The sequence below is a fragment of the Castanea sativa genome, chromosome 11, assembly GCF_040712315.1.
Source record: "Castanea sativa cultivar Marrone di Chiusa Pesio chromosome 11, ASM4071231v1".
Classification (NCBI taxonomy): domain Eukaryota; kingdom Viridiplantae; phylum Streptophyta; class Magnoliopsida; order Fagales; family Fagaceae; genus Castanea; species Castanea sativa.
Genome location: NC_134023.1, coordinates 39,709,791 through 39,736,254, shown reverse-complemented (window position 1 = coordinate 39,736,254; position 26,464 = coordinate 39,709,791). Strand labels below are relative to the sequence as shown.

The 26,464-nt window shown below is 40.8% G+C and overlaps 1 protein-coding gene across 3 annotated transcripts; it reads right to left on the bottom strand.

Moving 5' to 3' along the window:
- Positions 1-20,430: 20,430 nt before the first annotated feature.
- On the bottom strand, positions 20,431-26,129 carry LOC142617451 (F-box/kelch-repeat protein At3g06240-like). Of its 3 annotated transcripts, none has more exons than XM_075790326.1 (2): positions 24,839-26,129; positions 20,431-20,843 (listed from the first exon to the last, which is right to left on the bottom strand). In XM_075790326.1, exon 1 carries the CDS (start codon positions 26,007-26,009, stop codon positions 24,879-24,881), a length of 1,131 nt encoding a protein of 376 aa, XP_075646441.1. In that variant the 5' UTR covers positions 26,010-26,129; the 3' UTR covers positions 20,431-20,843; positions 24,839-24,878. The 3 variants fall into 3 exon arrangements, with proteins under 3 accessions (XP_075646441.1, XP_075646442.1, XP_075646443.1); XM_075790327.1 differs by lacking the exon at positions 20,431-20,843 and adding an exon at positions 20,850-24,451; XM_075790328.1 differs by lacking the exon at positions 20,431-20,843 and adding an exon at positions 20,850-23,861.
- Positions 26,130-26,464: the final 335 nt, after the last annotated feature.

The following is a 26,464-nucleotide window of genomic DNA, read 5'->3' as shown; positions in this document are numbered from 1 at the left end:
ATCATGGTTTGTGCTACATGTTTGATAGATTGTCGCAACGCTTTATTGCTAACCAGCATAGCCCTAAGATTAAGAAACAGACACAACACAAGCAAACCCTTTATTGCTCACCAGCATAGTCCAAAGATTAAGAAACAAACACAACACAAGCAATTTTTCAGGTTTACTGATTTTTTCAGTAAGTAGTAATTTTGCAAGTTTACTGAAAAAAGAATAAAAAGTACAATTAGAGACCAACTGGAAACCAAAGAGGCCTAACCAAGAATAAGAACTACAAGAGGTGGATATACATTATAGATGATATTGAATGCAGAATACAGCGAATACGCAGTAAGCTCCACTCATGCAATCAGAGGTCTCACCCATTGTATATTACTTTCGTCTTTCTAATGAAATAAAATAAATAAATAACCTAAAAGTTCATTCAATTGTACATTTTTTATATAATCTAATGTCATAGATTTAGATAAAAGAAATCATCAAATTGACACACATTTTCACATTCACAGATATGAGGATACATGATATGTTACAAACAGAAATCTCTTTTGATTATATTCAAGTTTCTATATAATATAAGAGAAAATAGACTCACATCCAACCATGAAAAACTCTTCTTCTTCCTCTTCCACTGTTGAATCTTCTACCTCTCGACCCTTCCCAAGACTTACTCCATCAAATCACCTTCAAATTACACTCACCAAAGATAACTCTCTCTTGGAACCACCATTTTACCTTAAATCGAAGGCAACAAAATTCTGCATCATATTGGCAGTACATCTCCTCCTCCCGCACTAATTCCATCATCCTCCTGTACCTCTACCTTAGTTAGCAATCCGGAACATGATCAGTAGTTTGAACTTGATCAACTTCTATTGAGTTCTTTAGTCTCAACCATTTCTGAACCTGTCTTATTCGATAATTTTGGATTAACTTCATCTTCTTTTTTGGGGTACTTCAGATAAGGAAAATCTTGTTTTAACTTGGTCAAGCCTGTATCCAGCTTCTCCAGATACCTGAGACGCAAGAATTCAACTGTCCACTTGTCCTGTTCCCCAAAATCAAACTTACTAAGTTCTCCTCCCCTTATATACAGCTTCTTTAAACTTTTCATTTTAGTTGGTGTTAACCATTTTGGTTGAGCCTCTAGAGGAAAGCATCTGAGATCTAGTTTTTGCAAACCTGGTGGAAATGAAAAGGATTGCTTCTCTACTTTATCTCTTAATTCTGAAGAACGTAATGCCCATGTTATTGTTAGGCAGCGAAGAGAGGAAGTTTTCTCCAGGCTGTCACGCTCATCACCTTGGATTTCAGCCGCACTTCCTATATAGATACTCAACTTTCTCAATCTCTGCAATTTGCCAAGATCACCAAGTCTGCAGGGACTGGTTTTTGAACCTCCTATAAGAAATCCCTTCAACACTTGGAGAGAATTGAGGGTATCAAGCCCCTTTGGCATTCTTTCTAGCAAGTAACACTCCGATACATCCAAATGCGTCAGCTTCCTCAATAATGAAAAATCATTGGGCAATGTCTCTAAATTGTGACATGATTTAAGATCAAGAATTTCAAGGCTGGTGAGGTTTACAATGGAAGGAGGAAGTTCAGCTATTCTTGAAATCCCTCGGAGACTAAGATACTTCAAGTTTCTCTGAGCCCCCAAACCTTTCAGAAGTTCTTCATTTATCGCTTCAATGTGATTTAAAACGTTGTCCTGCCAACGCCCCAACTGAAGAACCTCAATCATCTTCAACTTGGTAAGCCAGTCTGGTTTGAAATGAAGATATTGCTCACTTAAATTAAAAATTGTCCACAAGTTCTCAGGCATGGTGGGATACTGATCAGCTGAAGAATAGTTTTGAGTCATGGAAACTAAGCACAACCGCCGATGCTTGGGCACCTTGGTATTGGGGCTCTTGGTAATGAATTCAAAAAGTTCAATGTCCTTGGCCAACGATATCAACATACGGTGAATCCAAGGGTGCAGGTTACATTTATTGACAATTGGCCATGAATCATGACGGTCTACTACTGGTGTAATTAGGCCTTGCTTTATGAGTTTCTCAAACACTTCTTCTCCAACCTCCTCAGCTGTCTTGTCCCCGGTTCCATTGATGAAGCCCTCACCAATCCACCAGTAAATTAAAAGCCTCTTCTTTATAGGATAATTCACCGGGAATATCGAGAGAGAGAGTAAGCAGAGCTTTATTTGGTGGTTCTCAACATTGTGGTAACTTGATTGAAGATTTCCCACGTTTATCGTCTTTGAAAAAATTTTCTCTTCCAAACCAAGTTGTTTCCACGCTCCTGACATTTTCTGGAACTCTGATAAAGCCACATCTTGTGTCTGTGGTGGCTGAGATGATGAACTGCTCTTCACATTAGTGAACTGCACTGAATTACCTCGCCTTCTTAATCGTTTGATATCGCCAAGAACAGAATTTATCTTTTTTTCTCTTTCATTGATGTCGCCTTGATTGTTAGGTAGTTCTTTTAAAGCGGTATTGATTTTATCAATTTCACCATCAAAATCGTTCTCCCAATTTGAGACATGACTGAATACTGTACTGATTTTATCAAGCTCCTTTGCCATCTTCAATTCTTCATCTTTTTCTACTGCCTTACTGATGTGAGTCTTGGCCTCTTGTAGAATAGCCTGCCTTCTTAATCCTTTGATATTGCTAAGAATGGAATGTATCTTACGTTCAGTAGCTATTTTGTCTTTATCACCAATTAGTTCTTTCAAAGCAGTATTGATTTTATTGCTTTCTCGTACAAAATTATCCCACTCCAAAATTGAATTTTCAAGCTCCTCGACGATCATCATCAGTTCTTCGTCTTTTTCTGCTGACTTTTCAATGCGAGTGATGGCCTCTTGTAGAATCACAGACAATGTAGGCATCTTGGCTTTAGTCGTTTCCATTATGAGAAATGTACACGTTAACCTACGAAATTGTTCAGGAGCTGTTAAGAAAAGATTGAAGAAGGTATCTTATTTTGGAATTGGAGCATACCAAAATTAAATTTTTAACAGGGAAAAGGGAACTCATACCAAAGTTGTTATTGTTGTTACGCTTATGCCTGTTCCAACTTCCAACTCAAGGCATATTACTTTACTTGTAGGGAGCAGCCAAGGATAAAGGGTTGATTTTACTTTATCCTCATTCGTCCCTTTAAATTCACACACATCCACTAGATACCTTAACCAAATATGAAATCAACGCATCAGAATAGACTTAATTAAGAAGAATTCAAGGACTATACCAAGGCCAAGTAGGCCCGCCTGTGACCTTTGGTTTGAAAGGAATCTAGTATGGAGTACTTTTTAATTGACCTCCCTTAATTCACACTCTTCCAATAGATGCCTCGATCAAAGAAAAAGGAAAAGCCAATGCATCGAATCGAGAGGAAAAGAGGACAGAAATTTGAGTTCAAGCAGATTCCCTCCTGGAAGGTAACACTAGTGTTATTAGTTTTTCGGGTTTTCTTCTATCTAGTCGGAACCCTAGTCATAACCCCACGCAATGTGTATGAATATATAACAAATTTATAATTAAGTGTAATTTATAAAAAACAACAATTACTTCAAGTATTGCCTTTTTTCAAAGACTTCTACAAGTATTTTTTATCTTTTTCTCTCTACAAATATATCATTCTTTTTTCTTTTTTTTATTAATATTTTTTTTGAGGTGATTCATCTTTTTCCTAATTTCTGTTATAGGTGTTATATTTGTCTAACGTACAACTAAATTCTATAAGTTTCAAATATACTATGTAAATTGAGTAAATTTACATATTTCCAACTTAATCTTATCAAGTAGTATGGTTTATGCCTTGAGTCCTTGCATTTCTTCTTGAAATATTCTTTTCTTATTAGTTTCAAATTTAGTATCTTCTTGCCATTATATGTATTTGTGGGGGCCTTTTTGCAAATGTTAGGCTGGGCCGCCTCCTGCCACACTTGGCCCCAAAGTTTTTTGGATCAGGGAGTTGGGATTAGTCCAATAGCAACCCTCCTTGGTCCGGCTTGTGCGCAAACGATGCCCCAGTTTGCCAAGATTGTTTATCACTTACCCATGACAGGCAGAGCTGTTATAATGGTTACAGCAGACAAAGATAATAAAGATAATAATAGAAATTCTTTTGCTATCCAGACAAAGGCAAATAATGGGCTTTGATAATGAATACTCGTTTTATGGAAAAAGTAACAAAGGATAAGTATCGAATGAACAGCAATAAGCTTATTAAAAGAAAAAATGTCAGTCTGTCGTATCAAGTTATATTGCTGGGTTTAAGTCAAAAAGGGGAACCATCTCTTCAACGCGACTAATCTCTCGGATGGAGAAATTAACTATTTTGAAGGGGCGGGCCAGAATGACTTGTATTTAGAGAAGTCCTTTGCCGTTATCAGAGAACATGGGTCGGAGAAGGAAAGGGGGATCAACCTATTTACTGCATGCCTGCCACTCCGTTCTCTCCGTTTTTACTTTTCTTTCTATTCTCTTTGATTCTTTCCTTTCTTTCTTTTTTTCGTTTTATCTTTCGATGTTTTTTTCTTAGTTATGGTGATTCTCTCCCCAAAGGTCGCTCTGCCCCCACCGTGCATAGTAAGGGCTCCTTATATAATGCTAGCTGCGGCTGACTTTTACCATTTTAGCCCTTAACCGTTTTTATCTGGTGTGGGTGTCCTTGCCTACAATTACTGATTGGTCAGTCGCCCAACCAACACCACTCCACCTCACCAGACAAAGAAGACTATTTTGTTTATTTGATTGCCATGGAATTCTTACCTGTCACGGTGTAAATACTCTCTTCCTCTCCGTTCCTCATGGCATGCACCTAGTGGTTCCAACTAAGCTTTACTTCTTTTGGATGGTATGTCATCCCAGCAGGACATTGTCTCCAAAAGAGCTTGAGCAGGAAACACGAAAATAGGTTTTCTCCCTCCCCACCACCAGACCATGCCCTTTTACCTCTAACCCACCACCACTTCTTGTATTGGCTGGGTACAGGCTGGTGGTGTCTGGGCCTTGCGCATGCCTTACTTCCATGCTCATCCAAAATATACTTACTGCTCATGCGCTTACCGTGGTTTGAAGGTCCATCTGCCTATTCTTCCGTTTGTTTTTGACTTCTTACAGCGTGAGCTGCTTTATTGATTTCTGATTCTTTATGGCTTGTTGGGTTTTGCCTAATTGTGGGATTCCCTTCCTTCGCGCCTTCCTCCACGTTCTATTGCTAGCCTTGTTGTTACTTCCTGCCACATTATTCGGTCATGCTTGATGTGATGTTTACTTAACCTAGGACTGTTGGGCCTCTTTAGGCTTGCTGTTCATCCCATTTCTGATGGCCCAATAGACTCATTGAGCCTTTTACTACATTACTCATGGGCTCCTACATCCTACTTACTTCCTTTTGGGCCTCCTTGGCCCATTTACTTTCTTAAGGCATCCTTGGCCCTTTGCGATTCTGTGCTTCTCATGGGTTTTTACTAACTCCTTGGGCTTCTTTGGCCCAAGTACTTCATACTTCATCTTTGGGGCTTATGGATTCTCCATTGCCCCTTACTCTCTTTACTTACATTGCTTTGGGCCTGCTGTGGCAGCTGTGGCCCGTTCTCACTTTTCTACATCCATATTACCTATGGGTTTGCTATTTCTTTCTTTCCAGGCCTTCTTAGGCCCGTTTACTTTTTCGGAATCCATTTGTTTGCTTTACGAACCCATGATCCATTATTCTTACTGCTTGGGCTTAATGTTATTTCCATCCCACTTTCTTCTACCCACATTGTTGGGCTTTCTCCTCCTGTTAGGCTTCTAAAAATTGAGCATCTACATTTAGCCCCCTGAGCATATGAAATGCTCTTGCAGTTCATATGTGAATAAAGACTTTCCTATCCCTTCTGTTTTCTTCTTCTTCTTTTCCTTCGCGGGCTTTTTCGAAAAGTGGACCCCAACTCACACATTTTTTTTCTTTTCCTGCCGTGAACAGTGTTGTCTCTTCAAATTTCCCAATTTAGTAGTTATTTTGAAACACAACCTCTGCTTCATTAACTCTTTCCCTTATTTGCTGGGTGACCCATCACATCCCTTCGTACCATTCTCGATGGTGCTGGTATTTAAGACTGAGCCCCTTCGTATTTCGGACACAAACACCCTTTCTCTTCTCTTTTCTTCTCTGTGTCCTTTTTCCCAATCACCACAAACCATCTTCTCCAATCAACCGATACTCCATGACATCGGCAAAAGGTTAAACCTCTTCCCGCCGTAAGGGGAAAGAGGTTGTTGATGATCCTGCTGCGCATAAAACGGGCGAAGAGGCCACCTATTCTGAATCGGACCATTCCGATAAGGAAGAAGAACGGCGCGATCCCAACAGTGAGTGTGCCCCCCTTATAGATCCTTGGTATGATGTTTACGGCCACTTCCCTAAGGTTCCCAATGATTATGCGCCACCGACGTTGGGCCGTGTATGGCTTGCCCTTTGCCTGCGTAACCCTGACGTTTCTTGGGCTCCATTGGCCTCTTCAATTTCAAATCTTGCCATCTGCCAAGGTACTGCACTCCTTGTATCCATCCATTTCGAATTTGGGTTCGGTGCCGCCTTGAGTTGGAAGAAGTAGGTAGATAGAGTGTCTAATACGAGCTTCATGGGATTACTACAGCGAGCTGGTATATTGAAGGTCATCGTTCTATCTCGTCATTTGGCTAATTTCAAGGACTTATTCAATCTCCACCATTTAGTCCGTCGATGGTGCACCACTACCCACACCTTCTTTCTTTCCTGCAGTGAGATCACCATGACCTTGGAAGACGTGGCGAATTAGTTGCCTCTGCCCATCCTTGGCAATGTCGATCTTGCCACGCTTGAGCTTTCTCTAGAAGAAGAGATTGTGGAGGCTGAGTTGAAAAAAAGGATGAGTGGCAATGCCAAGTTATCATTTTGGATTGGTTCTCCTTCAAAGCTTTCCGTCGCTGCTAGCCGTGCAGCCATTATCGCATTCTAGCTATGTAAGTTTGTTTTTGGTTCCCATGCCCACTACGCTGTGAAGCCTCTGTACTTTCGGTTGGCTATTAAGATTTCTACTGGGGTGAGTCTGCTGCTAGCACCCATGTTCTTAGGGGCATCTGTATGTCCAATTAGACATCCTGCAGAGCGATGAGAGTCAGGCAGGTTCTTGTCACTTAATCACCACTTCTGTTCACAGTACCATCTTGCAGCATGTGTTGTATAAGCATTGTGCCAAGCATCTGGCAAAGTGTAGGCCCGTCCAATTTGCTAAGGAGAAGTACAATTCGTGTCCAAAGGTCATCACGAACTTCTGTGGCAGGTTTGATTCTGATTTTCCTTTGGCTTTTCATTAGGCTGGTTTAAAACCGATTGATCATCATGTTGTTGAATTCTTTGATAAAGGAGTTAGGTTTTCCTAAAGGGCGTATAGGAATTTAAGTACAAGTTATATGTGTGTGGATTCTGTAATGGGTACATTTGTTGATGTTGTTGGCACTACTACCCCGCTGACTAGCTTTGAGGAGAAGGGTATAACATACTTGGTAGCCACCAACGCTGGGTGGTTGCCTTATTTGGCTGATGAAGGCGTCCGGTTTGTTCATTATCTTGCTAACCAGGTGAGGAGGCAATTTAGGCTAGATCAGGACATTCCTGATGACATCTCTTTTCTCATGGAGTTTCCTACTCCCGTCCGGTCGTTTCCGCGGCATACCGCTTTTGAGTTTTGGAGCCAGCGCTTTCCTGCAGTTACCATTCTAGGCTCTTAGAGGGAAGGCATTTGCACTGCTGCTATGCACGGGTACTGGCAGGCAGTGATGATTTCTTTCAAGGAGTTGTTAGGTAATCGTGGGTTTTCCCTCATCCCTCTTGATGGGCTTGGCGCGGTTGTCTCCACCAATTCCTGCTTACTTTTACCTTTTGCGTCCTTGTTGGTTTATGCTAGAAAACAAAGTCATTCTGCCATATTCAAGTGGGTTGGGGAGGAGAAAGGGTGGTATTGGCATGCTAGCGATTACCCCGCGGGCTGGGAGAAGAGAGTGAAAGTGACTAATGTCCCCGTGCCTGAAGAAAGGTTCCACCAAGTCCAAGTCTGCGAGGAAGAAGGCAGGTGATGATTCCTCTGAGACTTGCTCGGATATAATACCTTTTGAAAGTGACCTTCCTCCTATGAGTAACATTGTATTAGAGAGCATTACTCCTCTTTCCGTTCGCACCCACTCCAGCAAGCATTCCGCTGCAAGCAAGATTAGGCCTACCATTCCTCGACCATCCACTGATGCTCCTCCTTCCAGCAGGACCCAAGGCAGTAAAAGGAAGACTTCTCCTCCTCAAGCACCCACCACCACTAAGCAGAGAGTATGTCATCTCAAACTTTCCCTATTCTTTATCATTCTTGTATAGGATTCTTCTTGCGGCTAACCTTGTGCTCCTGTTGGCTTGTCCCCTTCTTCTTGCTTTTACAGTCGAAGTACAAAAAGGACTCCTTTTTCCCTTCTTTTTTTTTTTTTTATACATGTCATTAACCTTCGTCTTTTGTTTTCTCAGGCCGAGCCTGAACCCATATCTATGTATCGCCCCACGGCTAAAGAGATTTTTTGCCTCTATGGGTACTCCTATGGAGGGTTTCTTTGATAGGGCAGACGTGGTGTTCCCTGCTACAACTTCTGCCACTCATGCTGCTCCACAAGGAGTTCCTGCTGAAGGGGTTAGTGAGACCATTCCCATTCCTGCCTCGACACCCACTTCCCAGGAAGGGGCCATCCCTGCTGCTACTGTTGTTCAGGCCGAGGCTGTTTCTTCGGTCACGCCCCTTATTATCACCACTAGTGACCCTTTCGCATCTCTATCCCAAGCCGTGAAGGATGGCTCCTCCTTAGTGGTTACCCCTTCCTCCATTCCTAGTTCTGCCACATGCGGTCTTGATGTGGACTTGTCCTCTAAGGAGTCTGAGGATGTTCTTGAGGATCCTAATAATGAACCTACCAAGAAAAAGAGGGTTTCCGAATTTGAAGGAAAAGAAAAAGAAGACTCTAAGCACAAGGTTAAATTCATGACTATGCTTATCTATGTATTGCCAAACTTCTCTTTCCTTTTTTTTTTTTTTTTTTTGGCTAACTATCCTTTTTATATATCAGTGCTACTCCCCCTGCTGCGATCACCCTTTATTTTGCATGTCCATTTTTTTTTCTTGCAGAGACCTCTGAAGAGCCAGAGGTTACAACAGACAAAGATATGCCTACAGCTACTTCCCCTGCTGCACCTGGAGCACCTGTTTCTGTCATTCCTACAGCCCCCATTCTCGCAGGCCCTAGTGAGTTCCTCTTTTCCTCTTCTCTTCATCACCCATTCACTGTATGTTTCGATTTGCTTGCCTCGTGTATTCTTATTCCATTCCTTACACCTTTTGTCAGGTCCGCTTCCCACCGTTCCTTCTCAGTTTAAGGTGGGCAGTAGTTCTGCCACAGTGCCGGATCCAGCGAGTGAGGCTGCAGCCTTCCTCAGCCGCTTTGACCAACATGAGGTTAATGACCTCGATCCTACAGATTTCTAGGGTTCCGGGCCTCCCTATGTCGACTTTTTTGGCTTTAGGATACTTGAGGATTGCGCTTCTCACCTCATGGCGATTTACAGCAGCCGCGATGACTTTATGCGAGAATTTCAGTACGACCGTTCTACTAGGGAGCATTTTCTGAAGCTGCTAGGGAGTATAATGAATGATATTGAGCATAATTTTGTTGACACTGTTTCAACCGAGAGGATCCTGCAATGGAGGGCAGCGATTTAGGAGCTTGTTAGTGTGGGGTTCGCCGTAGAGTTCATCTTGGATCACCTTTGTGAGATTGCTCGTGCCTTTTTTATAAGGATGGTTCAGCTTGCCATTGATGTCATTGACACACGCCTTGAGGTCCTGAAGAAGGAGGTGGCAAACTTTGAGGGTCGTCGTGAACGCCTCCTTTTCGGTATTGGTGGTTCCTGCCATTTTGGTGACCAGACTCTTATCTTCAGACTTCGTTGATGATGATGTGGTTCCTTTCCTTCTTTATCTAGTACCTCCTATATTTCCCTTCTCTTTTTTTTAGCACTTATTTGGCGGGTTTGCCATAATTTTGGTTTTGTAACTATAAAATGCTACACTTGGTAACTGTTTTCTTTTCTTGCTACTGCTATAACATGGAATGTTTCATAATGCTTCATAACTTTTCATTGCATATTTCATGAAAGCACGTTACAGTTCTTTGTTTTGTGACATAGTCACTTGAAAAAAAAACAAAAGGGAAACATAAGGAAAAAAAAAAAAAAAAAGGGAAAAGGTGATTTCGTGACCTCTCATTCTTCCTCATTCTAAGAATAATAACACTTCAACCACTTCCCATTGATGGGATCCATCAGGTCTTTGCCATCCATCTAGGTCACACGGTAATACTTAGTGGGATGCGTCTCTCTTATCACAAAGGGTCCTTCCCATTTTGGTGCAAACTTAGATGGTCCTGTCATGCCTCGTCTGAAGTAGTCTACCACTATTAGCATGAGTTGCCCTTCCATGAATACCCTCTCTTTAGTCATCCTGCCATAGGCTTCCGTCATCCTTCGTCTATATCTGCGGCTGCGCTCTTGAGCTTCTTCTCTCTTCTCGTCGAGCCCTTCTAAGTCCTCATACCTTTCTACCACAAAGACTTCATTTTCCTTTTCTTTTTCCTTCATTTGCATAACCTGTAGGGAAAGGGTCATTATTTCTGCTAGGCTCATCACTTCTATTCCGTAGACTAGAGAGAAGGGTGAGAATCCTGTGGTTGACTTCGGCGAATTTCTATAGGCCCAAAGGACGTCCGACAGATGCATTGCCCATCCTCCCGTATATTCTTGGCTTATTTTACTAATGATCTTTATGAGGGTTTTGTTTTTCGCCTCTGCTTGCCCATTCCCTTGCAAGTAGTAAGGTGATGATCGATGGTGTTTGACCTGGTAAAATTCCAGCATCCTTCTCACGTCACTGTTGACAAATAGCGTGCCATTGTCGCTAATGATTCTATGTGGCACCCTGAACCTTACAATTATATTTTCCTTAATGAAGTTTGCCACTACTCCTCTCGTGGCTTTGCGAAGTGGCACTACCTCTGCCCACTTAGTGAAATACTTCGTAGCCACCAGGATCTATATGTATCCACGCGATGGTGGGTTAACTGGCCCCACCAAATTAAGCCCCCAAGTATGGAATGGCCATGGGGTAACAATACTGTGCAAGTGCTGCGGGTGGGTGTGAATCAAGTTGGCTTGTACCTGGTAGCTGTGACATCTTTTTACAAATTCTGTCGTGTCCCTTTTCATGGCAGGCCAGTAGTAGCCCATCTGTAGCAGGCACCTGTATAGCTTCTTCTTCCCTTAGTGCTCCCCACATTCTCCCGCGTGTACCTCCTTTATCATACCTTTTGCTTCCTCGGGGCCCAAACAGCGCAATGGGTCTCCATCATACCCTTTTCTGAAGAAGACCCCGTTGTGCAGAACGTAACGTATTGCCAACCTTTTAAGCTTGTATCGCTCACTATGCTTTTGTGGCAGGATACCTTCTGCTAAGTACTGGGTGAATGGTTTTCTCCAGTCTTCGCTGACGAAAACAACGTAGCTTTCTTCTCTATCAACCGCAAGCTGGCAGGTCTCGCATTGGACTTAGACCTAGTCCGCGTCTCTTCATTACTTGGCCAATAAAAGCCTGCCCTTTGGAGCCTACAATAAAGGTTGATTTCTCCCAGGATTCGCAAGTCTTGTCATGCACTTCCTTCAACTTTCTCTAAGCCTCTTCTTGCCCTACACATCTAGACAAAACCCTACCTGGCATCCTGCAGTAAAGTTTTCCTCTTATCAGGGCATAATCTTTTAGTACCTTTAATTCCGCAGGCTCTCCATCCTTCATCAAGATCTCCCTTATGCGATTCCACCAATCTGCTTTACACTATTCCTCCTAGAACTTTTCATTTAATATTTCAATAATAGATTCTTTCCACTTGCTGACTTCTATCCTGGTGCTATCCCTTTCGAAAACTATTTGTGAGCCTAATGCGGCCAACACATCTGCGAACTGATTTTCGCTTCTCGGAGTGTGCTCTATTTTGAAGGTCGAAAACATTTCCTTCATCTTCTGGGCCATTGCTCTGTAAGGGGGTAGGCTGGGTTCCTTTAAAGAGAAGCTTCCTTTGGTTTGGCAAACCACTAGGTTGGAGTCTCCTATTACTCTCAAGTGTTTCACCCCCATTTCAAGGGCCATGGCTAACCCGGTTAGATAGGCTTCATATTCTGCCATGTTGTTTGAACAAGGGAATTCCAATTTGACTAATAGTGCTACAGCCTCGTTTTCTTCATGATACAGAACTACTCCTACTCCCCCCGATTGGGTAGTAGAAGACTCATCAAATTTTATCACTCACCATTCTCCAACCCCTTCTGCCATAGCTACTTCTCCGAGGACTTCATCATCAAGTGAGAATTCTTCTTCTCCTGGGAACTGTGCCAGCAGATCCGCTATAGCCTGGCTCTTTATCGCCTTAGGCGTTCCTGCCTTCAGGTCATACTATGACAGTTGTAGAAACCACTAGGATATTCTGCCAGAGAGAATTGGTTGTTGTAATAAGGCTTTGATGGCGTGAGACTTAGTCATCAAGCATACCTCATAGGCCAAGAAATAATGACATAACCTTTGCAAGACATACACGATAGCCAAGCATGCCCTCTCTGCCCTTGGGTAGCAAGTTTCTGCGTCTCTTAGAGCTCGGCTGATGTAATAAACTGGTTGTTCCACACCATCTCCATCCTCCTAGGCGATCAACGTGCCTACGATGTATTGGTTGGTGGCTAAGTATAACAACAGTGGCTTCCTGCAGATTGGAGCTTGCATAGTAGGGAGATTCATCATAATCTACTGTAGCCTTTTAAAGGCCACTTGCTATGCCTCCCCCCATTTAAAGTTTTGCCCCCTTTTCTAGCAGTTTCCCAAAGGCAAAGGTGATGGATGCTAGTCCGGGGATGAATCTCCGGATATATGAGACCTTCCCCAAAAAAAATTTTAACTCCTTCACTGTGGTCGAAGGCTTCATAGTTGCTATGGCTGTAGCTTAGGCCGGGTCTATGTCTATTCCTCTGCTGTGGACCAAAAAACCCAAGAATTTTCCTAAAGACACCCCGAACGCACATTTGAGATGGTTCATTCTTAGTTTGAAAGTTCTACACCTTTCAAATACCCTCCTCAACACTTGGACATGTTCTTCCCGCTTCTTTGATTTTACCATTATGTCATCCACATAGTCTTCTAATTCTCTATGCATCATGTCATGGAATATAGTCGTCATTGTCCTTTGATAAGTTGCACCTCATTCTTTAACCCAAATGGCATTACTGTATAGTAAAAGTTGCCTATAGGTGTTCTGAAAGCAATCTTTTTCGCATCCTTTGGTGCCATTCTGATCTGATTGTATCCACTGAACCCGTCCATGAAGGAAAACATGGCGCTTCTTGTCGAATCTATTAGTAAGTCCATGTTTGGCAGTGGGAATTCGTCTTTCGGGCAGCACCTTGTCTGCCTGTTCTTCTTCTTCACTGGCACTATATTGGATAACTAGCGTAGGTATTGAATGGGTTTAATGAATCCTGCAGCCAACAGCTTCTATACCTCCTTAACTATCTGCTCTTCTATTTCAGTGTGAAATATTCTAGCAGGTTGGGCAACTGGCTTGGCCTCTGGATCCACATTTAGCGTATGCACTACTAGCCTAGGATCCAATCCTGGCATTTCACTAAAATCTCACATAAAGACATCTTTGTATTCCTTCAAGAGCAGTATTAACTCTGACTTTTCCTTTTCTGATAGCTTTGAACTGATTGAGATGAGCCTTGGTTCCTGTGAGTCGGATCCCAAGTTGACTTCCTCTAACTTCTCTTCTGCCATAACCTATACATCCTTATCTGTCGTAACCTCCTCATCTTCTCCTCCATGATTTTCTTCTTCTAAGCCTTTTTGAGCTACGCAACACGCTAGACTTTTGTGCTACCACTCTTATCTGGGGCCCGCTTGTGTTTCACTCATGGCCACACGTACCTTCATAGTTTATACACAATCCTGTCATCGGGTCCTCAGACCCTGACGCATTGTGGCGTGTCATTTGGCTTTGCAGCAGGTGCTTCTTTTATCTTCTTCTTCTAAGAGAGTAATTCTCTCAGATCAAGCTCTAGGTCACCTCAAATGTCCTCCCACCTAGGGACAAAGGTGCCTCTTGGTTTTGATACTAAGCTTTTCCCGGATGGTGCCTATTGGTCATAAAACATAGTTTCTACTAGATGAGCCTTTGCTTGCTCAAATGGTGATGGGTCTGCTGCTATATGTATCATCCTACCATTCAACCTCCCTTTCACGCACTGGTGGTAGGTAGATGGCAATAGTCGATTTTTATGCAGCCATGGCCTCCCGAAGAGCACATGGTATGAAATTTCCGTCTTTACCACATGGAACCGAGCTAAAGAGGCTATAGGGCCCACTTTTAACCATAGTTGAATATGGCCTATGGTATATTCATCGCTTCCTCTGAACCCAGTTACTTCCATTAGGCACCCTTGGATCATTCTTTCTGAAATTCCTGCTGCTTGCAGGGTGCTTAACAGAACAAGGTTTAGGCACCCGTGTCCACCAAGGCTCTCTTGATGGGGATCTGATTTATGGATGCGGCTAAGTAGAGGGGCCTCCTGTGGTCAGGGCACCCCACTTCCATATCCTCATTACTGAAAGTGATTTCAATTGATTCTTGTAAGAGAGCTCTATCATCTGCAACTTCTGCTGACAAACATTCTATTCCTGCTCCGGTAGCAATGCTTACCAGAGCCTTTGTAGCTATCTTCCACTCTTTCTCTGTAAGGCCTAGTTGGTCAAACAGATTTTTGAACTTGGCACTCTTCTGTAGGGTGATGATTGCCGCAGCAAGCAAAGCTGAATTCTCCTCCTCCTCTTCCCCTAGATTTGCACAGATCACTACCGCTGCTACACCCTTCCCTTTGTGGTTTAGGAGTGGATTCCTTTGAACTTCTTGCTGCGATAGCTCCAGGGTCCCTTCTTTGATCCTGTAGTGCACTAGTCTACGAAGCGCCTAACATTTTGCGGTAGGATGTTGTATATAATTGTGCAAGCGGTAGAAACGTGGGTCCCTCCGTTCTTCTGTGGGCTCCCCAGAGACTTGATTGGGCTTAAAGACTCCGTCTGCTATCCACCTATCCAAGAGCACATCTAGCTCCTTTGGGGTGCACGGTATCGGCGAAGGGGTATCGTGCTCCCTCCCATCAGTTTTTCTCTTCCTTTCGCTAGTGGATACTGCCATGGCCTGTGGGGCGTTTCTTTTGTCAGAACTTGGCCTCACTGATTGAGTGGTCTTTCTAGACTTTTGTAACAGCTGCGCAAATTGGGAGATTTCCAAGTTTTCTAGGACAGCTCTGTATTCCCTGATCATATTTGTCATACACATCTCCACCAATGTCTTTTCCTCACAATGGTCATACCAAGCAAGCACTATGTTTCTGAATCTCTTGATGTACTCCATTAAATCTTCTCCGCTTCTTTGCTTGGTAGCTTGCAAAGTAGCAAGCGTCACTGTTTCTTCTCCGTGAAAGTACTTAGTACAAAATACATCCACCATGTCATCCCAGGTTGGGATTAATCTTGGTTTTAGACCGATGTACCAAGTGTAGGCACGGTCACATAGTGATTTAGAAAACTCCCGAAGACATAAGTCCTCATCTACCGCATTAGTGCCAAGAGTATCGATGAACTTGCTCATGTGCTCAACAGCATTACCATTCCTGTCGTCATATTGCGCGAAAGCACGTGGTTCATACCTTTCGAGATATGGCTTGCTAAGCACTCTTAATGGATAAAGAGGTCTTCGTGTTGGGGTTTATGCCCTAAAACCCAATTTATTGGAATGTATTTAATAATTAAATTGTTTAATTATATGAGACTATCTATAAATGAACTAAGACATTATCATAGTCCATGAGATGCATTGTATGTGATTTATGTGAAAAGTCACAGAAGATATAAATCACAAGTTCTTTGTAAACTCAGAAGTTTAGTTCGTAGTTGGTGATGAAATTGGGCGTTTCATCTGCAAAGACTATAACATATCAACTAAGATGATTTGTCTTGATCATGGAAGTGGAGACTTCTAGTTGGTATGTTGATATGTTTTAAGAGTTAAGACATATTGAACTGGACCGCTGTGAGATTTATTATTCTCCTAACGACTGTCAAATGAATAATAAATCTCACGACTTCTATTTACATCAACTCTAAATCTTGAGAGAATAATAGACCTGATCATGAGATGTATGTTGCTTTGATATATCAGGAGTGAGATCTATTAGTTACGGTCAAAACCTTAGTATGTTGGGCATCCGCATTTAGTGTTGATGGAACATATATTCTCAAGATGGAATTCATAGTCTCTTAATGGAGATACAAAATATTCCCTTGAGATAAGTTTAATAGATTTAGTTATTCAGAGTGTTGGGCCCAACCACTTTAATAAGGAGTTACAAAAGTATATATTTATGAAATTGGATTTCATAAATATATGACGAATAACATAAAGGATTAAACCGGGTACTCAAGGATTAAGATGTAGTAATCTTCAAAGTGGCAGTCTATATTCATGACTTTGGATTACTACGAATATTTTAATGAAGGGGTTGCATGCATAATAAAGTCTTGGGATATAATTTATTAATAAGGCCTAGAGTGCAATTATATTTATATAGTGGTATTAAATATAATTAATGGTAACTTTGGGCTTGTCAAGAGTTGACGGAAAAGCCCAAGGCCCATTGGAGCTAGTGTCTTATTGGTCCCTTTTGGTCCCACTCCAAGCCACACACTAAAGCCCAATTGGAAAGGCCTAATAGGCCAGCCCAATTAGATAATCAGTTACTTATAAAGGGAAAAACATACAGAATTTTTATTAGTGAAATAAGAAACGGTGTGTGAGAGAGTGTGAGACACACTTTCATTCTCCCTTTAAAAAACTGATTGAGAAACCACACATCTTGGGCGTAAAGTGGAATTGGAGTGAAGATTAAAAGTGTTCCCAAGTGCTTCTAATCTTTGTTTTGAATTTCTCCACACCAAGGTACACTATCTTGTTCTTAAATTTTGAAATTTACATTGTGCACGTTATCAATCATGAATGAAATAGATCATTGTTTGTTGCTTCCGCTATGTGTTTTGTATGAAATACAAAACCAGAATTTTTCCTTCACTTCGTGCGTAGAATCTCGCCTTGGGTGCTCTGGCCCTCTCCTACTCTAAGAGATATGCTACCTCGGCCATAGTGATGTAGCGTTGTCCTTCATTCTGGGGGTGCCTTCGACTGGCGTCTCCTCTTTGTCTGCCGCATGCTCTGGGACATGCTGGCTTCCTTTCTTCTTGGTCTTTTCTGTTTTCAGCTAACGGATTTCCTCCATAATTTTCTCTTGCGAGTGTTGCAATGCTTGCAGGACCTCAACAAAAGCATTAGCATTGTCAGCGGAATTCCTTGCCAGCAGTTAAGGTCCAGCCCCTAATCCATTGATGTCTTCTGCTTGGTTGGGCTGACGAGGTGTTGTTGGCCTCGACTCGGCCTGAGAGGGGACAGCGCTCAAGTTTTGCGTCATCCTGGATTTTGGCCGCATTTGTTTGTAAGGATCTTTGTCCCTATTTACTTCCCAACTCTCCAGTGGAGTCGCCAATTTAAATGTGGGGACCTTTTTACAAATGTTGGGCTGCCTCCTACTGCACTTGGCCCCAAAGTTTTCTAGATTAAGGAGTTAGGACCAGTCCAATAGCAACCATCCTTGGTCCGGCTTGTGCACAAACGACGCCCCCGTTTGCCAAGATTGTTTATCACTTACCCATGGCAGGCAAAGCTGTTATAATTGTTACGACAGGCAAAGATAATAAAGACAATAATAGAAATTCTTTCGCTATCCAAACAAAGGCAAATAATGGGCTTTGATAATGAATACTCGTTTTATGGAAAAAGCAACAAAGGATAGTATCGAATGAACATCAATAAGCTTATTAAAAGAAAAAATGATAGTCTGCCGTATCAAGTAATGTTGCTGGGTTTAAGTCAAAAAGGAGAACCATTTCTTCAATGCAACTAATTTCTCGGATGGAGAAATTAACTGCTTTGAAGGGGCGGGTCTGAATGACTTGTATTTAAAGAAGTCCTTTGCCATTATCAGAGAACATGGGTTAAAGAGAGAGAGAGGGGGATCAACCTATTTGGTGCATGCCAGCCATTCCATTCTTTCTGTTTTTACTTTTCTTTCTATTCTCTCTGATTCTTTCCTTTCTTTTTTTTCATTTTATCTTTCAATGTTTTTTTTGTAGTTATGGTGATTCTCTCCCTAAAGGTCATTCTGCCCCCGTCATGCACAGCAAGGGCTCCTTATATAATGCTAGCTGCGGCTAGCTTTTTCATTTTAGCCCTTAACCGTTTTTGTCTGGTGTGGGTGTCCTTGCCAACCATTACTGATTGGTCAGTTGCCCAACTAGCGCCACTCACCTGTGCTGGCTGCACCACTTTACCTCACCAAACAAAGAAGACTATTTTGTTTGTTTGCTGGTCGTGGCATTCTTACCTGTCACGGTGTAAATACTCACTTCCTCTTCGTCCCTCATAACATGCACCTAGTAGTTCCAACTCAACTTTGCTTCTTTTAGGTGGTATGTCATCCCAATAGGACACTGCCTCCAAAAGAGCTTGAGTAGGAAACATGAAAATAGGTTTTCCCCCTCCCCACTGCCAGACCATGCCCTCTTACCTCTGACCCATGACCCACCACTTCCTGTGTTGACTGGGTATAAGCTGGGTACAGGCTGGTGGTGTCTGGGCCTTACGCGTGCCTTACTCCCATGCTCGTCCAAAATTTGCTTGCTGCCCATGTGCTTGCCGTGGTCTGAAGGTCTGTTTGCCTGTTCTTCCGTTTGTTTTTGACTTCTTACGGCGTGAGTTGCTTTATTGAATTATGATTCTTTATGGCTTGTTGGGCATTGCCTAATTGTGGGATTCCCTTCCTTCGTGCCTTCCTCTGTGTTCTATTGCTAGCCTTGCTATTACTTCTTACCACATTATTCGGTCATGCCTACTGTGATGTTTACTTAACCTAGGACTGTTGGGCCTCTTTAGGCTTGCTATTCATCCCTTTTCTGATGGCCCAATAAACTCATTGGGCCTTTTACTACATTACTCGCGGGCTCTTGCGTCCCGCTTACTTCCTTTTGGGCCTCCTTGGCCCATTTACTTTCTTGGGGTATCCTTGGCCCTTTCCAATTCTATGCTTCCCATAGCTTTTACTAACTCCTTGGGCTTCCTTGGCCCAAGTACTTCATATTTCATCTTTGGGGCTTATGGATTCTCCATTGCCCCTTACTCTCTTTACTTGCATTGTTTTGGGCCTGCTGTGGCAGCTATGGCCCGTTCTCACTTTCTACATCCATACTGCCCATGGGTTTGCTATTTCTTTCTTTCTGGGCCTTCTTAGGCCCGTTTACTTCTTCAGGGTCTATTTGTTTGCTTTACGGACTCATGATCCATTATTTATGCCGCTTGGGCTTAATGTTATTTCCATCCCACTTTCTTCTACCCATGTTGTTAGGCTTTCCCCTCTTGTTGGGCTTCTAAAAAATGAGCACCTACACTATTTTACTCACACAAAAAGATGATTACTCTCTCTCTCTCTCTCTGTATATATAATGTGTGTGTGTGTGTGTGTGTTTTCTTTTTTTGGTGGATTTTTAATTCAATCTTATATGTATGATATATTTTTATTTTAAGTTGATGAATTTTTGTGTTGAACTATATTTTAAATTGATCTAATTTGGTTATATTTTTAAGCTATTATCCTTTTTTTTCTTTGATTGTTAGATGTAATCCTATTTTAACATAAATATAGTATATAATGATATTGATGTAATGTTATTTTATTACATAGCATGACTTGAATAATTTGATGTTTAAAATTGTGGTTCGCACAAGTTTCAAACTTTTTCTCTAGGGCCAGTTTTTTAGGTAACAAGAACAGGCCTAAGGGCCAATTCCCAGTTGGACCATCTAGTCCAAGTTTTAAAACCAAGATCTATTGTCCTTGGATCGAGTGACATATCCTTCCCTTGTAAGTGATGGGTTGATGGTGAGGTCTTAGGTTCAATCCCATGGGGGTGCATGAGTTGTGCATTTACCGATCCAGAAATAAAATACAAGAGCAAAGAATCACCTTGCCCTACACCAACTAAGCTACTATAGAAGCCAGTATGACTACCAAATACAAGAGAAGAGAATCTCATTGTGATACTGCAAGCCAAAATGCATTTCCTCCATTTTCCCCAACATTAAATCTGACCAGCACATGAAATAAAAATTCCCTATTTATATGGTAAAGAAAAATGATGGAACAAAAATTCCCAAATTGTATGGCCATTCATCTTCAAAAGCAAAATGAAGGCAGAAGAGAAAATAAAATGGGTAAAGGGCTTTTACAAGGATATATCCATGAATAGTGAATACAAAGTACAAACATCTTAGAAAAGGAAACTTCAACACCAAAGTAGATGATCTACGATCTTCAAAATTCCAAGCATTTCCTCTGAATCCAACCTCAAAAATGCAGAAAAAGACATAAAGGTTCCAATGTGGTTTACAAAAATTCATACTACCTGTTATATATTTGAGCCTTTAGGCTTGCTTTTTGAAAGCCCCTTGTTGCCTCCATCATTACGATATTAGTAAGAGAGCAGCTTAGTTCAGCCATCAACATGAAATTACCTCGAGTAAAAATTACAATGCACACAACATAAATAATCAGTTGATACCTTAGTTAAATATTCAAATTATACTAAAGTTGGTTCAATAAGTACAGTAAAAATAATGCAATGAATTTCAGGAAAAAAAAGAAGAAGTAATGCAATGAGTAAAATTTTGATTCTGCTAATTAGCACCTGAAAGTTTATGACCTATAGCATTTAATTGACAGAGTTTCCATGTTATTAGTGAAATCTAACTGATATTCATGATAACAATATGTAATGGTCCTAATAAAAGATTGCATTCTTTCCAGTAAGTTCTAATAAACTCTTCTCCAACTATCGTCAATTGCAAGGTTGAAGCATGCCCATCTTTGTAGTGTATAAATTATCATGTTTGATGAGCTTTTTCAAGAATCTAAAGCACAATTAAATCATAACATGGTGTTCTTCAAGGCTGTAACACATCTCGCTGCAAACTAGCAGGGGCTACATTGCTCAAGCTCTTATCCTACATTCAAGTGGACCAACATCCTCTTCTCCTAGACCTATGTTCAAGGGAGTAAGTTGCTTGGGCACCCTCTCTAGTCTCCTTTCTTCAGTCTATTCTTAGCAACTCTCCTATCTACCTTTCTCATGCTTTAAGATGAGAAATTTATTAAGGTTTATGCTACATGTTTGACAGATTTTTTCACAACACTTTATTTTATTGCTCACTGACATAGCCATAAGATCAAGAAACTCACAGAATACTAGCAATTTTTCAGGTTTACTGATTTCTTTTCAATAAGTAGTAATTTTGCAAGTTTACTGACAAAAGGATGAAAAAGTACAAGATGAGACTAACTGGTAAACAAGGAGGCCTAACCAAGAATGAGAACTACAAGAGGTGGATATGCATTATAAATGATATCGAATGTAGCATACAGGAATAAGCACCACTCATGCATTCAGAGGTCTATAAGTCAATTACCCATGGTAAGGACATGTAAATGGTTACGCAAACAGTAGTAACAAGAATAGCATCAACAACCATAAGTAGATCGACAGTCTTTTTATTACATATTTCTTTTAAATTTCACAGTAGTATAAACCATAGCATGTTTGTTTAGGACAGTACTAAAAGAAACACATCATTTAAGCACCTAAACTTGTTGATCCACATGCGATGACAATAAACATGTGATTGAGCATGTGAACACAGTATGTTTGTTTAGCAAGATCACACATATTGAAACCAATTCCCTCTCAATAAATTAGCTTCTGGTCATCAATATTAAGGTTAAATGGAGCACACAAATCACCAAAGACCATGTAGCCTGAACCAGGGAAGTAAGAACATGATCTTGGAATGGTAATATGCTCAAAACATGATCTGGTCCACATGATTTTTTTTTTTTTTTGATAAGTAATAAGATTATGTGAATCAGGAAAAATGAGTCTCCCAGTATACAGGAAATTGTGATATTGCATACATCCAAAACATCAGATATTGTTCCCACTACAAAGACCATCAATTGATCACGTATACGCAGAAGTAAGGAATTGTGCATACAGGCTCGCTGTAGAAGGCAGAAACCAACAAGAAAGGGAAATTCAATATGACACTTATCTATTGTTTTTAATTGAAAGGAATATATTGGGATTTGTAGGCCTATTTCATCTCCATGTAATATAATTCCCCTGGACTCTTTTTCTTGTGTGTTTGAAATGTTTTTATATCTTTATCTATAGAATATCTATGTTTTGAGGAAAAAAATCAGTATTTTTGCCATAGGACCTTTCACCATTTTCATAGAAATTGAACAAAATTATCAATTTAGGTCACACTTCTTCATTTTTATTGGATGAGGATTTTACTTATAGCTACACCATCGACAGTTTCTAAGGTTTTGAAAGGAAACATGAAAGCATGGCTGAAGAAAAGTTTGTGAGATTTTTTACTTAAAATTCTTCATAGCCCTTTGTCCCCATAATTTTAGAATTCCTGACCTACACAGATGTTGTCCCGAAAGAGGACTTTGAAAATTACTTATGAAAATTTTAATTCAATATACACAATTTATCAATACCTTATAAATGGAATTAACTACTCTTTCAGTTAATGTTTAATATAAAAACATAATCTACTATTTATGTTGTATAAAAAAATTAATTACATTGAAAGTTATTCTTACCAACAACAAAAAATAAAAGAAAGTACTCCACATTGTGCCAATAAGGCTATCTATATTTTCTGATATCCAAGACTCTTGACTGACTATGAGTACTGACATCCTTCCAACCATATAAAAAGCATCTGAACTTGTCACCTACACCATCCTAAAAGCAGTCTAGCTTCTCCAGCTTATTCACTATTGAGACAATACATGTTGCACAAGATGATGCCAGTGATTATGCTACTAAACAACAGCTCACTCAAACTCAACAGATCGTTCTTTGTCCAGCAATAAGACAACTGAGCACACTACATGTTGTGCAAAGCATCAGACGTTTATACCTAGCAGTCCAAGTCCTTCCTATGATATAAATATGTTAAATGACTATTGTGGGAGGGAGGAACCCGAGGACCAAAGGCATGTGGCATTAGGACACCCCGAAGAGACAATTGGGCCTCACTCTTCATTAGATTGGGTCCAGCCCAGACGAGACAACCAAATACCAAAGACCGGGGGGAGTGTTCAGTCCGAGGAGTTTGAGGAGCAAGCTTTCCCTCAGGAAACCAGGGCCCCAACCCAAAAATAACAGGATAGGTGGCCGAGAAAGAGAGTGGAGACGTGCAGGCAGGGGAAGGAGAAAGCTTCCTGATAAAGCACCCATTATCTCCGCATTAAATGCACTACACCAACTTAGCCTACCGCATTTAATGGTAGAATGACCCTTGAACAGTGTTTTTACAGCTTGCAACCTACCCTACCACCACTAGCAAGACACTGATGGGACAAGTATCCAAGTGAGGATCCATACCAATCCAAGTGGAAGGCTGGGATGCAATTCCAACTACTATAAAAAGAAAGGAAGCCCCACCAAGATAGAGGATCTGAAAAACAAGAGAGAAACAAGGAAAGTAGAGAGAAAAATTAAGAACTGTACTGCTGAGAAGTGTGTAATCCAAAGAATCAGCTCTCCTCAGCTAAACCGAGGAAGATCTTGAATAAGAATCTTCGCCTTTCACTTTATTATTTTCTTCTTGAACTATTGGATGGTAAGTTTTTCCTTTCTTTAACAAACACTAAGTAAAGCTACTAGGATTTAAAGGATTGGCCTTGATAACCCATCTCTATAAATTAATTGCACCGGGCTTGCTTGTCAGCCCATTCCTGTTTAGATTGGGCCTGATCCTTGTTTCACCCCTACAACTATCATTGGTTGAAGAAAATTCTACAGTAGTTTTGGTTATGATTCTTAGAGTTACTTTCTGTTATGCATTGTTACAACAGATTCTATGGCCGCCAAGAATGCTTAGGCTTCAATACATATATAGATGCAAGTATAAACACTTATCAATTTACTACAGATTGGGATATTCAAATAAGATTGAATTAATTTTTTTTCTTTCTCAATTTTTGGTGCATCCTTGCCTCTCACTCTGCATTCATTTCTCCTCTTCTTCTCAGACCCATTCCTGTACTGCAACACACTTCTCTTTTTGATAAGTAATAGAATCTATTGAGAATAAAAGGTCAAATCTATGTTCACGATGATGAATAAAGCACCTTGTAAAAATACAATCAACTCAAACAGAAAACCTAAGACTGCAACACGCTTTAAGCCTTTCACATTTGTCACATGAACAGGTAACGTTGGCAAGTTCAAAAGATTGATCTCATAAGAATATCATGGCCTTTTTATATATATGCACAACAACAATCCACATACAAATATCAAATACTAATATGTAATATTGCCACAAAAGGATAATGTAAAACTGGGATAAAAATTAAGTTTTAGCAATATTGTCATGCCAACTACTAAACTAAAGGAAAACAAATAACAAGGGTTTCACTTCATCCATACCACTAATGATTTCACTTCTTACATGCACGCCCCCATCTGCTTAGTAAGATTCCACATCTGCTCCATCAAGTAAAATAAGGCTCTCCATGAAAGTAGTTACATATGAAGGACGTTGGATAGGATCCTCCTTCTCATGTAGAGTTTCCGTGTCAACTAATACAAACCTAGATCCCCTGCTCTCTAATCGTTTCTTGAGGCAACATAGCAGAAGTGAACCATACTCAGTGAAGGCAAGGCAACAAGCCACTCTTTCAAATGGTATAAGTATAACAGAAAGTTTATTCCAAGACTCAACCACACCATACTCCTTCATCACCCATATGGAGTATTGACAGGGGAAGCCAAATTGTTCATTATATGCACATGTAATGAAAGCCAGTTTCCCTTTGAATGATGCAAGACATCTTTGCAAGATATTTACGCTGGTAAAACCATCAGGCAGTGCTAGAATTGCGAATTTCTCACTATTGACATCAAATGCCATAATCAAGTCAGTCTCTTCTCCTTCGATATGCGCCATCCAGTGCAAAGCTCCATTTACCAATGGGGCTGGCAATTCAGAACAGAAGACAACATTGATAGTCAAGTCGAATCCAACCCTTCTCCATGAATCCAAACTTAACGTGTACACCTCAATCTCTAGTATAGACAAAGGACTATATGAAATCCTCACAACCTTGTAGTCATTATTCTCGGAATGATACGCAAATCCAATATTAACATTGTTTAACTGTCCTAAGCAAGTATGAGGCAACTTCTTGAATTTTCTAATGCTGGGGTTCCACAAATATATAAACTTATAGGAGTTAGAGAAACACAATAAGCCGTTGCACGAACCCACTATTCCGGCATGCTCAAAAGGAAAGTCAAAGGGAACCACAAACTCAGAAATCCTATCAAACGAGCGGTCCAAAGCCACTGTACAGACTGGTCTATTAGAAGACCGAGAAGAAGGATTGGATCCCATGTGTATGACATAACCATTATCATGATTTTTGTTTGTATTAAGGTGGTCGGTGATGAAATCGTGACTTTTGATTGAGGAGTCCAAGGATTTGGATACGCACCTGAATCTCATCAGTGGCTTCGCCGGTAGCCTTGCCAGGATGTTGAGTACGATGTCGTACGGAAGATGGGTATTCCTCCGTCGGAGAATCGGTGGTTCTCTCATTTGGGATATTTAGAGAGAGAGAGAGAGAGAGAGAGGGGATAAAGGGTTAAAGACAAGAATACAGAAACTTTTGGGAGTTGTTTTTCTTTGTATCATTCAGAATGTAGTCGAAAGACACTAACAGTTAGGTACAGGCTTGATAGTTAATCAACTAGTAAGCTCTTGTATTTTCAACTAGTTAGGTACACTGGTGAAAATAGTCAAATAAATAGTCAAATACCACGCTTTGACAAAATTTGTAATAAACTAACACTATTTTGAAAATATGTAATAATCTATCACTTTTTTAGTACTCGAGTTTTACAGAATCAAATTCTAAATAGTACTCGAGTTCAGTGATATTACGGAAATCAAGTATCTCTTTATAGTACTTGAGCTTAGTGAGTCGACTACCTCTTTTTTTCTTTTCTTTTTTTTTTCAACTTTTTGTTTTTGTTGGAATGGCTTGAATTATC